The sequence below is a fragment of the Gopherus evgoodei genome, chromosome 1 (assembly GCF_007399415.2).
Source record: "Gopherus evgoodei ecotype Sinaloan lineage chromosome 1, rGopEvg1_v1.p, whole genome shotgun sequence".
Classification (NCBI taxonomy): domain Eukaryota; kingdom Metazoa; phylum Chordata; order Testudines; family Testudinidae; genus Gopherus; species Gopherus evgoodei.
This window is the reverse complement of record NC_044322.1, coordinates 299,027,293-299,043,201: the sequence shown is the minus strand read 5'-3', so window position 1 is coordinate 299,043,201 and position 15,909 is coordinate 299,027,293. Positions and strand designations below refer to the sequence as shown.

The 15,909-nt window shown below is 41.1% G+C and overlaps 1 protein-coding gene across 1 annotated transcript in view; it reads right to left on the bottom strand.

Moving 5' to 3' along the window:
* The window catches only part of PTPRR (protein tyrosine phosphatase receptor type R), a 229,956-nt gene that overhangs the window by 121,352 nt on the left and 92,695 nt on the right, over positions 1-15,909 (bottom strand). Inside the window, 1 exon segment of the mRNA XM_030548740.1 lies at positions 1,743-1,856. Within this exon segment, the coding sequence (XP_030404600.1) occupies positions 1,743-1,856 (114 nt within the window).

Genomic DNA, 15,909 nt, shown 5'->3' with positions numbered 1-15,909 from the left:
AACATCCTTCTTGGATTGTGGACAACAGAACTTGACACTACAATATTCCAGTAGTGGTTACACCAGTGCCAGATACAGAGGTAATGTAACTTCCCTACTATTCAATATTCCTGTGTTTATACATCCATGGATAGAGCCCTGTGCAGATACAAATTTCTGTATCTGCAGATAAATTGGCAGCTCCTCTGACATGGATATACCACCTCCATCTCTGCCCTGGTCTTGCTAGTGTGTGCAAGCCTCTCACATGCTCCCTGACAGGAGACGGACTGCTGCATGGAAGGGACTCCTGTCCAGAAGCACGTAAGCCATTTGCACATACTGGCACGACCCTGGACAGCTGCCAGTGCCCTGGTGTCCACCCCAGTGGGTGGGGCTAGGGGTGGTACAGCCACGCCAGAGAAGCCACCAGTGCGGGGAGCTGGCTCTTGGGAGCGGCAGCCCAATATGCTGCTGCTTTCACCACTTCAATTCCCGGTAGAACCCTGCAGCTCCACGGATACGAACTTATATTCACGAATATCTCCATTTGCGGATATGAATTTTGTATCCGTGTGGGGCTCTATCCATGGATCTCATTAGGCCTGTTAGCCACAGCGAGACATTGTGAGCTCATATGAAGCTGATTATCCATCATGGTCCTCAAGTTTTTTCCAGAGAGTCACTGATTCCTAACATAGAGTCCCATGTCCTGTAACTATAGGTTTCATGCTTTGCTTCTAGGTGTATGAACTTACATTGAAATGCATATTGTTTGTCTGTGCCCAGTTTAGCAACCTGTCTAGATGTCTCTGCATCAATGAACTGTCCTCTTCATTATTTACCACTCCCTCAATCTTTGTGGCATCTGCAAACTTTATCAATGATAATTTTATGTCTCTCTTAGCCCCAGCCCAAGTCATTGATTAAAATGTTAAATAGCATAGGGCCAAGAAAGAACCTATCCCTGGGGGACCCCCCTAGAAACACTGCATCTTAATGATTTATAATACATTTTGAGGTCTCTCATTTAACCAGTTCTCATTTCATTTAATGTGCACCATTATCATTTTGTATTGTTCTAGTTTATTGATTAAGATTTTGTGCGGCACCAAGTGTAATGCCTTACAGAAGTCTATTACATCAGATCTATAACCTTTATCAGTCCAATCTGTACTCTCATCAGAAATATCAAGTTAATTTGACTATGGATCTATTTTCCATAAATCCATGCTGACTGGCATGAAATATATTATTCTCCTTCCAGTGTTTATTAGTCAAGTCCCAGATCAGCCATTCCATTATTTTACCAGGGATCAGTGTCAGGCTGACAGGGCTATAATCTGGATCATCCAGTTTACTCTTTTAAAATATTGGTGCAACATTAGCTTTCCTCCAGACCTCTATGACATCCCCAGTGTTACAAGATTTATTGAAAAAAAATCAACTTTTCCAGTCAAGAGAGCTCCTCGGCCAGTTCTTTTAAAACCCTTGGATGAAACCAAGAGAGTTCTATAGTCTTTACTCTATAAATAATTCTGGAATTATGTTAGAATTTAATAGATAGTTCCTTTCCACATGTTTTTTGAACCATTTGATAACAGGAATATAATTTTCTATTATGCTCTATAGAATGGTTTAAAAAACTATAGAGGGGGATCTTTTTTTCAATCAGAGTCTATTGGACTTTTCCATAAAGGCAGGAAAGCTAATTTAACTGACATTACCTGGTAATTTTCTTATACAAAATTCTTGGTACTTACAATGAGTCTGTTGATATGAATTTGCTGTGGTAACAGTCCTAAAGCTGCAGCCACTCCTTGGCGGAATATCCGAAGCAACGTGATATTCAGCTTGTTTACATCCATTTGCAGTGCCTGAAAAACAAAAACAAATGAGTTCTGTGCTCAGCACATACAGTTCTCGACTAATGATTGACCTCTATGAATCTTACTAATTGTTTTTCCTCAAGATGATAATCCGTATAATTGATTTGCATTTTTAATAAGGAAGAAGTACAAGGGAAGTGTGTTAAATGTTCTCAGTTGAAAAAAGTCTTTACCTATGAAAAATTTCCTTTGAAGTCAATGGAATTTTACCTGAGTAAGAATTGAAGTAAAGATCATTCCCCAGGAATGTAACAGGGGCCCTGTGCATGTAGATCTCTCCCTTCACAGATGGAAGGTGGTGAGGAAGAGCTGCTGCACACATAACACTTCACTCCTCCCTTGCTCCTTTTGTGGATACTATGTGCAGGTGAAGGAAGGAAGGAGGAAAGGAAATGTCATGCTGAGTGGCACTAACTGGCATTTCTACAGGAGAGGCTAACCTGGAACTGAGTAAGACCTTTAAAGAGGTCTACTCAAACCAAATTGAACTGGTTGATTTAACTGAATGAAAATTATTTTTCATGTAAGAATTTCACCTTTCTATTTAAAGCAATCAGTGTGGCTGAGTGACTTGCTCAAGATCCCAGAACGCGCGAGGGTCAATTTGGGAGAAGCTTTCATTCAGCTCTAAGTACCCTAGGATGGCTTCCTCCTTCCCAGATAGACCTATGTGAGCAAGATTAACTAGCAGTGTGCAAGACATCAAACTGCAACTGGGCTTGATAAAGAAAGAACTATTTTCTTAAAGCAATCTCCCTCTCGGTGACACAGGATTTTCAGTCACAAAATTTGCCTGCAATAGTTTTTGATTATGTATAAACCAGGAAAATTTAAAGCTCCAAGAGAAATATGTAAAATAGGAGAAGTAGAGGAAAGGGAAAAGAGCAAAAACAAATCTCTAAATAAATGTTCGTGGGAGTAGAGCTCCTTTTTAATGCCACTCTGATATTACTGTATCTTGGTGCCTAGATACTATGGTGACTGGTATTCTGTAAATATGATAGAGTACATATATTAGGATAGACATATTAGATTAGAAGAATTAAAGAGGTCTAATCTGCCTAGACTAGATAAATTGGGATAAAAGAGAAACATGTCTGGAGTCCAAATCTTTCTGATTCACTGGAAATCACAAAATTATTACGCTAACTGTACCGTTATGGAGCATATACATTGTGGGTATTAGCATATGGCAGATCAATATAACAAAATGTTAGCATACATTTTAAAATTATTTCTTACTCAGTTACTGCTGCTGCTCCTTTTGCTTTGGAAAAGGAAAGACTGAAACATCCACTGTTAGCCAACGCTAATTAATCATTTACTCTTTGCTGATCAGCAGTGTTTATCATGTATTGCACCTGCTCTCTAAGGAGTATACAGTTTTGAATCTGCTACCCATCCTCATTTCCCAGAGCAATTATTAATCTGGCTATTGCAAGTGTAGCGACAGTTTCTAGGTTTATATGCTCCAGGCAAAACAGGTGATTTGAGGGGAAAGAGTTCTTGCCTGCAATAAATAAAATGCCTGGAAAGAGATTTCCAAAATGAAAAATCAGAACAGAAAACCAAAGAAGAAACATTTAAAACTGGGATTCCATAGGTGTCTCAGTACATGGATTTTCATCCTGGGGGAATGAAATTGTGCACAACGGGATTTAATTCAAATATGGAGTAATATCTTTTCTCTATTATAACAATTTATTGAGTCAAGTGCAAGATTTGTTACTCCAGGCTAAAGTCAAATAAAGCCTCTCTCTTTTCCCCTTTATTCTCCTTCCCAACATCATCCTTTTGCTGCTCTGATTTCTCTGCCTCTCAAACATACCACTGCTCTTCATTATTCTGGTACCTCCTTTTGGAACTTCAGTAACTACACCCACCTGCCCTTACCTTCTGCTACCAGTTTTTCTCCCACCACCTACCACTGGGTAGTCAGAATATATATATCAGGGATAAAAAGAGTTAAGATGTGAGTCTTCAAAAGTATCTTTTTCAATTTATTTTTGTTTTGTCTAAAAAAATAGGGACCAGAAAATTGAAAACTATAAAACAGGTCATGTGCAAAAAGAAAACTCATAAATGTATTGCTTTATTTGCATTGCTATCCACTTATATATATCAGGTGACTAACAAATATTCATTGATCTATAGTGAATGCCAGAAAGTTGCTGTATGACACACAGAATGAAGAATAAAAAGTTCCAACACCCTTAACAGGCACAAATTTTTGTGGCACTTGTTTGAATCAAGATTGAGGAGTGAAAATGCCCTCTCAAGTGTTCTAGTGATTATTTTGTCTTTGTTATTTGTGTGAATGGAAGATCGATCCACATGGGAAGATTAAGGATTAAGGGATGGATAACTTGAGCAGCAACGTTAGCAGTATCTATTAGGATTTCAATATGGCTTACTAAGATTCATTGTGACTACAGTTTGGGTTGGGTAGTGACAGATCTGTGATGAATAAACATATGCCATTCATGATTCTACTTTTGAATGTTATCTGGATCTGTCATAAAGCAGAGAGATCTGGGTCGGTACACTGAGTTTATTTGCACAACTCTGCACTCAGTCATACTCTTAACTTTTCGCAGAACAAGGAAGAGGGGTGAGTAGTGTATTGTTTTCATTCTGCTTGCAAGGCTTGAGGTAGCCAGAGACAAAGACTAGGTTATTTGGCTCCTGTCCTTTCCTGTACACCTTAGGCATGATGTAGATTAATGATTTTGTTGGCTTATATACCATCAGGTTGTATGGAAACTGTCAGGTCTAAATTCTTGAAAATAGCGTTGTGCAACGTTTGGAGTCTTTATGTATTATTATCTTTGATAACTCCCATGTGCATGCAGATGTCAGCACAGATGTTTCTGGAAATTATGGATTCTTTTAGTTTTATCCAGAGGGTTTTTCCACAGAGCCAGCCACATTCTCAGGCTTGCCTTTGTGTCTATTTGGAATATTTCAGATACATTGGTCAGCCTTTCTGGCTCTTCTCCAAACTTGAATCAGTTCATGAGATTTTCTGTGTATAATTGTGTATCAACAGCATTCTGATAATACTGTATCCCATGTTTAGAAATGAACTCACATGCAGAGAGAGAGAGAGAGAGAGAGAGAGAGATTGAAATTTTTTGGCAGCTAACTTTTCCCATCACAAAATGTGGCTTAGTTGAAATCAATATTTTCCTATTGATTTTGACATAATTTTCCAATGGGAAAATTGTAAACTCTTTTTCCTGAATGTACATTTCAAAACAAGTTTTTTGTTATGACTTTAAATGTTGTATTTGGAAACAGTAAAATTTTGACTTGGGGATTTTGGGGATCCCTCCTCCCCTTTTTAAAACTTCTCTATTTTTCCCAATAGGGAAAACAGGAAACATTTTGGGTTTTTGACCAGCCCAATATTTGTATAATATAATATAAAGTCCATGCTGAATTCTAAATGTGGCTTATGGCAACAAAATTGCAGAGCCACAATTCTATTTTACCTGCAATTTGTATTCATTTTTCTGAATATCAAGCAACTTTTTTGATGATTAATGAATGCACCAAATCAGGGATGTCATGGCTTCGGGTATTAGCATTTACCCAGAGCTACTTATGCAAATTGCCACACATACTTTTCTACTAGCAACACAATGTGAAAATCAAAACAGAAGCACTTCCTGGAAACTTTATACTCTTTCAAGACCATCAGGTAATAACTGAACATGTTGAGGTGGAAGGGAATCTTGGGGCTAGGCTTAAAAATTATAGAAAAAAATCACCTGCAATTGCAGAGAAAAGGATGACATATGTTGTTTGAAGTAATTAGAACTGGACAAAGTATAGGCAAATGCTGAACATTCTTCTCTGGCCATATAATTCAGTTGTGACCTGGAATACACCTCTATTCCAGTCATGCAATTTTCCTATGAGAAGACTGCTGAACGAACATGTAGGGACTGAGATCAAATAGTTCATATTTACTTGGAGCCTGTGAACATTTTGGGTAACTTGTCCAAAGAATATTTTTGTGGTCAAGAAATTAACTTAACATACAGATTGCAGATTGGTTAAGTGGTAGGAATTGTCATTTAGATTGCTGCAGCCCCCTTCATTAAAACCAAATTTTGCATATTCAGATAGACACATTGCACAAGTTCACAGAAATTTTTGCTGTGGGGCAAAATCTAAATATTAGGCAAAATTTAATGCTTCTTAATTTTATGAATTTGTAACATAATAAAGAACATATATTTCTGGCACTTGATATATTCATATAGTGCAATGAAAAATAATGTATACACACATATACTATGAGCTCTCAGAAGGAAATCAAGACTACAAGTAATACTAGTGGGAAGTGTAGGGATAATCTAATTAGTTGGCATGACAATTGACACAGTGGACACTGCGTTCTCAATGTTTTCCCCTAGGGGACACTGAGTGAAATTGAAATGTGAGAAATACAAAATGAATAAAAGGAAATAGTTTTTGCAGTGTGTAATTAAACTGTAGAACTCAACGTTCAGACCAAGAACTTAAGATGCTAAAAGGGACTAGCAGGGGCGGCTCCAGGCACCAGCGCAGCAAGCGCGTACCTGGGGCGGCAAGCCGCAGGTACTGGCCTGCCGGTAGCCATGAGGGCGGCAGTCAGGCTGCCTTCGGTGGCATACCTGTAGGAGGTCCACCGGTCCCGCGACTTTGGCGGTGGGTACGCTGAAGGTGCAGGACCAGCGGACCTCCCGCAGGCATGCCACCAAATCCGCGTTACTGGCAGACCTCCCGCTGGCATGCCGCCAAAAACCACCTGACTGCTGTGCTTGGGGTGGCAAAATACATAGAGCCACCCCTGGGGACTAGACATTTATATGGATAGGAAGAATATCCAGAGTTGTTATAATTAATAACAACACACATTTTGTGGAAGTGATATTAAACATCATGCTTCAGGGCTTAAGGCAAACTCCTCACTGTGAGAGACCAGGATGAGACCTAATGTGGGGTTCAGAGTAACTCATATCCGCCTACTGAAGGGTTCTTACAATTTCCTCTGAAGCATCTGGTACTGGCCAGTCAGAAACAGGATATCAGACCTGAGGGATCTTGAGTCTAATTCAATTCACCAATTCCTATATATCTATGTAGCTAGCGAAATGCTTTCTCAGAGACTATTGCATCGTAGAGTTATTGATGATTCTATGCCATAACAGGTATTCAGGTAAAGAAAGTTTTTCCTCAACCATGGTATTTGAAATTCAGACCAGTAAAGTTGTTCTGAATGTAGCCAGCATGGCTAACCTCAACTGCCTCAGTCCCTTGACAAATTAGAGTATGTTTCACTAAAATATTAACTTAGTTTGCAAATAAGATCATTTGTTTTTTGGGGGAAAGCCGACCACTTCTGTAGGAAATGTCAAAACAGGAATAAGAAATGCTCTGTCTGTAGTGCCTAGCTTTCACCTAGATTCACTCATTGAGGTTTTAGGTATGCTTGGAACATTATAGTCAGGCATCTGTAGAAAGGACCCATACCCTTCATGGTTATTAAAACATGTAGGCACATGTTTGGCTCATTATTGATGAGAACTGTTAATATCTCTCTTCAAGAGGGCATTCAGGGACATCTGAGATTTTGCCAAGTTTCCAGCTGTACTCTATGTTTAAACTGTTACTCAGCAAACCAACACTGAATATTAACCATCTCACCAATTATTGTCTCATCTCAAACTTTCCTTTTTCAGGGAAGACTATTGAAAAGATAGTGATGGACCAGCTCCAGTTGCAATTCGTTTTCACAGAATACTTTGATTCCTATCAGTCTAGGTTGTGCATTAATATCTATTGCCGGTGATCTTCTACCAATGATAAAGAGTAAGATGTCTATGAAGATACTACATGATAACCACTAGTATGATCTTATGGGAAGGGACGGAATAATATTTCAGGGGATTTGCTGCTGCTTCTCTGAGAAGTCGCAGAAGGCATTTTTTTGTTCCTCTCTCAGGGCTCTCACATTTGTGTCACTCCGGTTCAGCACTTATTTGAAGACATTAGGTGATATAGCAAGATATTTTGGGGCTGCATTGTCTTCAATATGATGATGAAACTCAGTTCTACATCTCCTTTTCATCAAACCTGGGCCTGGATTCACCTCCCCTTGATTATCATATGTCGGGGGGGGGGGGGGAACGGGGAGGGAGCATAGAGATTCATTAGTCTATTCACCGTATTGTATGTCTATCTCATAACCCCACATAAGAGTCTCTGTAAGGGCCCTGATCCAAAGCCCTCTGCAGTCAATGGGAGTTTCTCTTTTGAAGTCAATAGGCTTTGGATCGCACTATAAGAGCTCAGTGGGGTTCAGGCTCCACAGTTTTAAAGGGGTAGGACAGGGAGAAGGGTGAGGGATGTACACTCTCCAGGGCACTGTACTCCACAGATCTTCAGGACTCTTGGAATTAAGTTAATGCTGATGGTGAAAGCATTGTCTGAGTCTTTGTTACCCTCTGTATTATGAAAACCACTTGGAATGTAAGGAAAGGTTCTGGAGGCAGCAGGAATGCAATGGGCCTGTGCCAATCCATAAGGATTGTAGGATCTTCTGGGCTCCATAAGGAGAAGGGAGATTTCTCCTGCACCACATAATGGCACTTTAATAAGTGATAAAGAAGAAACCCATTGAATAGAAATCTATAACTCCCTTTAAATGTGATATTGCATCTATTTTAAGTTGAAACCTATTTTTTTCCATTGATTCAGTACTAATTATCAGAAAGTATACCCTGGCAATAACAAAAGGAAGGCTGGAAAAGTGGGTAATGTGCTAGCCTGTGAGTGACTTGGAAGATTTGAGTTCAATTTCCTGCTCCACCATAGACTTCTAGTGTGACCTTTGCCTCTGCCTCACTTTGCCATTTGTAAAGTGGTAATAGTAGCACTTCCTGACCTCACAGGGACATTGTGAGGTTAAATACACTAAAGATTCTGGGGTGCTCAGATACTGTAGTAGTGGGGGTCATATACATATCTAAGACGGATAGATGTTTACAACTCGTTTGAGAGCCATCCTTGACTTTGCCTTGAAAAGTTAGTTTTTGCCCTTCCTTAATTTGGTTCTGCATTTCCCCAAGGCCTGGGTTTTAAATGAGAATGAAATTATGTCAGGCTTGTTAAAAGGATCAGCAGGATTGTATTTCAAAGCCACTGGAACGATAGATTTCTCAGCCCTTTTTGACTTTTTTGTCCCTCGTTACTCCTGAGTTATATGCCGGAGAGTTGACAGGAATGATCTGCTGCAAGAGCAAAAGACAATACACAGACAGATGAAAACATAGGGAGAGAGAGAGAGAGTTCAGCTGAACCATTTTAACCCTCTTATTCTTTAAGAAATATGCGATGATTAGCACATAACATTGTCCAAACTGTCCTTATTAAATGTACAGAAACCAAATACTTCCCTCTATTATAAGAGAACGAAAGGGTGCTATTATCTACAGTACAATTTTTATGCCCAGCATGATTGCAGGAACCATATCACATTTCAGCCTCCCAAAGCTTACCTATAATACTCAGAGTAATGGGCTCTTTTGAGCATGTTCAGAACAGCACTTTGTAATACATTCTTTTTTCTCTCTGATTATGGAGTCTCTAGGTACTGTCTGTAAAGTTTGAAGCATGAGGGAATGTGTACTGTCTTTCCCTGCTTTGGTGAAAGATGTATAATCAGTTTTTTCAAACTACCCGCAGTTACTGAAATTTAAATTCCTTTTGTAGTTTTGTGAAATGGCTTAAAGAATAAAGAAATCATTTCCAGGAAGCTGTCAAGAGGAGCAATGACATTTTTATATAGAATTATAAACTAGTACATGACAGAAAATAGGTGATCATTTTTTCTTTTATGTACTGGTCAAGACCAAACAATAACTTACTTTTAACCACAAGACACTCATCGACTTTTATAGGCGTCACACGACCAAAGCCCTTCACATAGCTTAGAAAGATTAAAGGTAAGAATCCAACATTATTGACTTGCTATATTACTGGCATGTTTATTTTCACAGACAATTTTGCAAATAGTTAAAGATGAGTAAAGCATTCTGGTTAAATTAGAAATTATCCTGAACCTTTGCACAAATGGAACCTTTTTGGGGAGATACAGGACACTTTTTTATTTTCATGCCCTTCTGTCCCTCCACAGGACTAGAGCTGGGGGAATAATTGATTTTTCAGTTTTGTGGCAGTTCTGAAAAAAATCAGTTTGGGTTGAACTGAAACTGAATGTTTTCAGAATTTTTGGTGAATCAAAAAAGTCTGTTTTGGGTCTGTTCTAGGGGATTTGAAGCTAGATCTCCCATGTCTTTGGTGAGTGCCCTAAAAAGGGGGGAAAGCAGATACAGCAGCAACAGCAGCACCTCTTCCTCCAGCCATTTTTTGAATGGCCAAAACTATTTGTCTCAAATTCATGAACAGTTTTGGGTCACCCAAGTTTGCATTTTTGTCAATAAACTATTCAAAAAATTTCATCCAGCTGTACTTGGGACATGAAGGAGAAGACCTGAAATACTACCAAAAATGGTATTCTTGCACTGTTTCTGGGCCAGCTGGAAGCAGGATATTCATGAGAGAGCCTCTTTTTTGTGTTTTCCAAACTTCCCTTCAATACAAAAAGATCTGGAATGTTTAGACAAACATCATGGCCAAGATTTTCAGAGGTGACAGGTAATTTTGCTGCTTCAGTTTTTGGATGACCAGTGTGAGATTCTCTGACAGAGCCTGATTTTCAGAAGGTGGGTAAGTGACAGACTGACAGTATCCTATAATATCCTGAACAAAACCTTGTGAAATTAAGATAAACTCTATTGAATTAAGTTAAACCTTACTGAATTAGGATTAGTACCTCTAGGGTACAGTGCATTAAAATATAATTTTGTATGTCTTTTTGTGGCACTGTATGTACTTTCTCCAATAGGGAGGGGATGCTAATGGACTTCCTCTGTTATCAGCCCTTTAAAGCCACCCCCTGGAGAGGTTCACATATACTGGTTCAAATTGGATTTTCCAGGGACCAACATACAAAAACTATTTTTTTGATAAATATCCTGGACTCAGGGCCTTCTTCCTGATCTAGCATAGGGACAGGACCCTTGGCCAACAGAGGGCCCCAATCCTTTGAGAAAGGTTGGAAAGGCTGGTACTGTGGCCCCTTAAGACCATGCACTTGTTCTGAGCTGAAGCTGTGATGAACTTGTGATCACAAAGGAAACCTTGGGGGTGGGCAGTTGAAGGACTGCTCCTACCAGAGCCCATGTTAAAGTGGGGATAGTGTCTGGTAAGGTTATTAGCATGCGTGCAAGTTATTTTATTGTTTTAAGTATATATTCTCTGTAGTGTTTTTACCCTAAGAATACAGTACACTTGCATAGAAAGAATGATGTGCTACTTACAAATGTTGACAATTAAGCTGACTATGTCAACACTACACACAACCGGTGACAGCATGTAGTGTACATGTAGCTACATGTCACAGCGAAAAGCAGGCTGCACCTACTGTGGTGTGTAGCTACATGTGCCAGCAAAAGGCTCTGGCAGAGGGGATGTAGTGAGGAAAGGCTTCAGCAGCTCCCTGCTGCCAGAGCCTTTCACTGTGGGGAAAAGGTCCAACAACAGGGAAATTTCAGAGGCTTTTCCAGTCTTGGAGGCTTTTCCTGAGGTGTGGAAGGGCTCCAGCAATGGGGAGCTGGCAGAGCCTTTCCCTGCTGCTGGAGTTTTAACCTGTGGTGAAGGGCTCCAACAATGTGGAGGGGAAAGCTCCAGCAGTGGGGTGACAGCAGGCCACTATCTTGCTAAAAATAACAGTGTGGATGGGGAAGAATGGGTTGGGCAAGTAGAAAGCATGCAGGGTATGCGCTCAAGTACATACCCGCACCGTTCAGGTATGTCCTTACTCCAGTTGCCTAAGTAGTGCCTTACCAGCTACATCGCTCTTTATACTCAGGCTATGGGGGCTATGCAAGTATGTGCTTTACACACTGCTGACAAGAGTGTGCAGTGTAGATGCACTAAAGGAGCTTTTCGGTATCCATGTCAGGGTGGTGCAGAGGTCTCGTTGCCTGATTCCCCTCTCTTTTGGACCTCTCAGCAAGTGCCCTAATTTTCCACCCATTTGTTGTGGGTAGGTCACAGGGGTGCCCAGTCACGTGTGGTCACCAGAAAGGGAAGAGGCTGTATTGGAGCTGGTTAAGTCCTCTGCGAATGACACTTACTATGGAACCTGGTAATACGGCCTAATGACCTGAGTCAATAAAGCAGCCCTTCCACTCAGGGCAGCGAAGCCTAATGGCCAGAGTCAATAAAGAAGCCCCTTACAGTCAGGGTAGCATGGCATAATGGATGGTGTTGATAAAGCCACCCTCACAGTTGGGTCAGTGTGACCTAATGGCCAGAGTCAATAAAGTCATACCCCTCTGTGGGACTGTGTGGCCTACTGGCCCACTGGGGAAGTGGAGTGCCACTCATGAGGGTGTGACACCCCAGGTAAGGGAACTTGGGCCCTCCCTGTTCTTCCGAGCCACAGCCCAGGGCCCTGGCAATGGTGAGGTTACTTGCCACTGAGTCAGCAGGGATCCTCCCAAAACATGCTGATTGGTTCCCCAGTTCACCCACCAGAGCAAAGTCTAAGTCCCCGTGCTGCTTCCTACCTGTCTTCACCAGTGAGGTTCCCATAGGTCTCTGGGGTCCCCAGGCGGTGTAGCTCCTGACGGCAGGGCCTCCTCTTGGGGTCCTGTAGCAGCTCCCTGGAGAGAACCTGCAGCTGGTTTCCTCTCCCTTCAGCAGCCTGCCCAGACTGAGCTGGGCTGCTTCCTTTTATACCTTGTCTCCAGGCTTAGCATGCCCAGCAGAAGCGAAGGGGCATGGCTTCCTCAGCCTGCAATCCACAGTTAACTTCTGAAGAGCCACCTGCACCCCATCACACCTGGTCAGAAGTGAGTGATATGTGGGTCTCCATCCAAGAAAGGCAACAGCTGGGGATCTGGAGGCCTGAGACTGAATGTCCTTGCTGGCCCACTAAGGGGAAATACAGGTGCAATTGCCCTTAAGTGTTCCAGAGTGCTCAGTACTTTCTGAAAAGCAGGCCTTTTAAAGATGTCTCAAGGTGACACTTGCTTGTTGGGTGCTAATCTCCACTGAACCTGTCAACCTTTTGAGCTTTGTCCAGTAAAACTGTAATCACCGAGATGTGGGAACAAAATTGATAGCATTGACTTTCCTATCTATTTCAATGCTATACAAACCGAAACCAGCCAATATTAAATATCATGTTTGTCACTGCATTTAATCTCCTATAGTTTAAGAAGCATCACCTGAACTGCATTCTGGGCCTGATACAGAAAAAAATAATCTCCATAGTTTGAGGACCACGGATACTTCATAGAACTCTCCAGTGCTGCCAACTTTCATGATTTTATCATGAATAGGTGAGAATCTCAGAATTAATTTGATAAAAGAATACGTTTCTAGCCTCGTGGTTGCTTCAAAGCGTGAAACCTATAGGCTCCAAAATCAAACACTGGCTGTATTATTATTGTTTTAAAAACCAAACTCATGAACTCAAGACAATCTCATGATTTTTGAACTCTCGGAGCTGGCAAATGTATCATATCCATACAGATTCTGAGGTGCAAATTTCTCTTCTCCTGAGCAGATGAATGGATAGATACTGATGTACTACTGAAGACCAAAAATATAGTTTACATTTAAGCGGAAATACTAACACTTAATATTCTAAAACTCATACAGGGTTTTAACTGCATGACTCTCACAGACATAAATGTCAGTTTGGTATTTTAGGTCTCCCTTTCCAGTCTAGGCTGTTAATACTGCCCATGTTGGACTCCTGAGAATTATGCTGGACACCAGATGCTGCAAATGAGGACAAGCTTTTCATGTGTTGACTAAACACTGTGGAAAAAACTTTAAGAGGTCACAGTCCAATTTATTTTTCTTTCATGAGGTTTTCATTTGGGAAGTCAAACAGTGAGAGCAAGAAAGTGGTTTTTTTTCCCCCTAAACATTACTGCCAACTCTTTAATGATTGGAAGCCAGGGCCCTTCAGTGTGTGTGGGTTGGGCAGGGAGCGGGGGGGAGAGGGGGAGAGTAACATTGTCTCTATCATTCCAATAGTCAGGGCATCCCTCCCAGCTAACATTTTGTAAACAGATAACCCAGTTTTCCTAATAAATTTTAGAAAGAGATTGACAGCAACATAAAAAGGTAGTTCATTCTTTATGTATTCAGATTTGTTTGTTATGCCTGTCCTAGGCTCTAGGTGTTAAAACAAGCCATTCAAGAAAGTTTACACTCATAAATCATACAAAGAAAAACCCCACAGTCCTCCTATAATATCTTCCCATCCTTAAACATCTCTTCATTTTTAGGATACATTTTATTTGTAAGTGTTTTTAATATTGTACTTTCCCAAAAGGAATTTACTCAACAAGTGGAATACTTAGCAATTTGGAATGCATAGACTTTATTACCACTATCACTTCTTTATGGTCTATTTTTATTGCAGGCATTGCAAATTCAACTATCACAGCAGCACTGTCACCACTTACCATTGTGAACCCTCTTTGCCCTTCCTGCTTAATAAGCATATAACACTAGTCAGGACTTGTTCAAGGCTTAAATCTTGAAAGTACTGAGCAAATATTAACTGATTAACTGCTTGCTTTATACTTGTACTTTGCTCATCTTACACTTTGCCCTTTTGCTTGCATTGCATTTGCTGCATTGGATTCAGGGTAGGAAAGTGAGATGACACTCTCTGAAGATACTTATGTGGATGACCTCAGTATTTCCCTGGGTCTGGCCTTCAAGTCTTGCTGAATATGTCTACACTCTAAAATGGGATTATGGAGAAATACTGGCACTAGCTCTCATCCAGCTAGGGAGTGAAACACAGAGTGTAGCCATGCTGTCACAAGTGGCGGGATGCCCAGGCCATCTCAGATACATGCCTAGGGTTTCAGATGGGTATGTGCTGCGGGCAGTCAGCCAGTCCCACAGCTTGCACTGCTGCAGCTACGCTCTGTGTTTAGCTTGCTTGCTCAATAAGAGCTAGCACAAGTACATCTCCTCAAGCTGGGAATCAAACCCCCAGCTCAAACAAAGCAGGGGCGGCTCCAGGCCCCAGCACACCAAGTGTGTGCTTGGGGTGGCATGCTGCGGGGGGCGTTCCGCCGGTCCTCGGGAGGGCGGCAGGCAGGCTGCCTTTGGCGAAATGTCTAGAGCCGCCCCTGGCTCAAAGTGTAAACATACCCGCTCTTTTCACATTTACAGTCAGAAAGGAATTTTATTGGGCATCAAGTCTTTGTACCCTCCCTTGCTTTTCCCTGTTTGTTACTCTTTCCATTTGTTTTTGCGGAATTTTTCCATCTCTGTTTTTCCTCACCTCCAGTTCTTCAGCATCTCCCCCTCCACACCACCACAGAACAACACAAGCAAGAAGAAATGTGAGCAGTGCCAAATGCATCTGTGCAATCCAATTTCAGATGAGGGATGCAGCAAGACAAACGTACTTGTGGTCACTTACATTTCCCCTTCTCTTATACCACACAACCTCAAGGAGAAGAATCCTAAGCACAGAATAATACAATGAAAAAGTGACTGTTCAGTTGTCAAAAACTATTGGAAAAGATATGTATTCATTTGCTTTACAGGTGAAGTTCACATACCTGGGCATTTGCAGGAGCCAACATAACAGCTCTGTGGCTACTGCTCCATTTTAGGTATAAGAATAGCAGTCCCTGCCTCTCTAAATCCACACTGTGAGAGTCCATAGCTTCTGGGTGTATGCATGGCTCAAAGCAGGGTGAAAAGCCCAAACGGCACATTCACCATACCTAAGGCCCAATCCCATAGAGGACTGCATGTGGGTGTGCTGCTGTGCTTAGATGGAGCCCCACTGACTTCTGAAAAACACATGACATTTGCCTTATTACTAGGAAAATCAGCAATCATGTAAGAACAGCCCTTTAGTGGGTATGGAGAA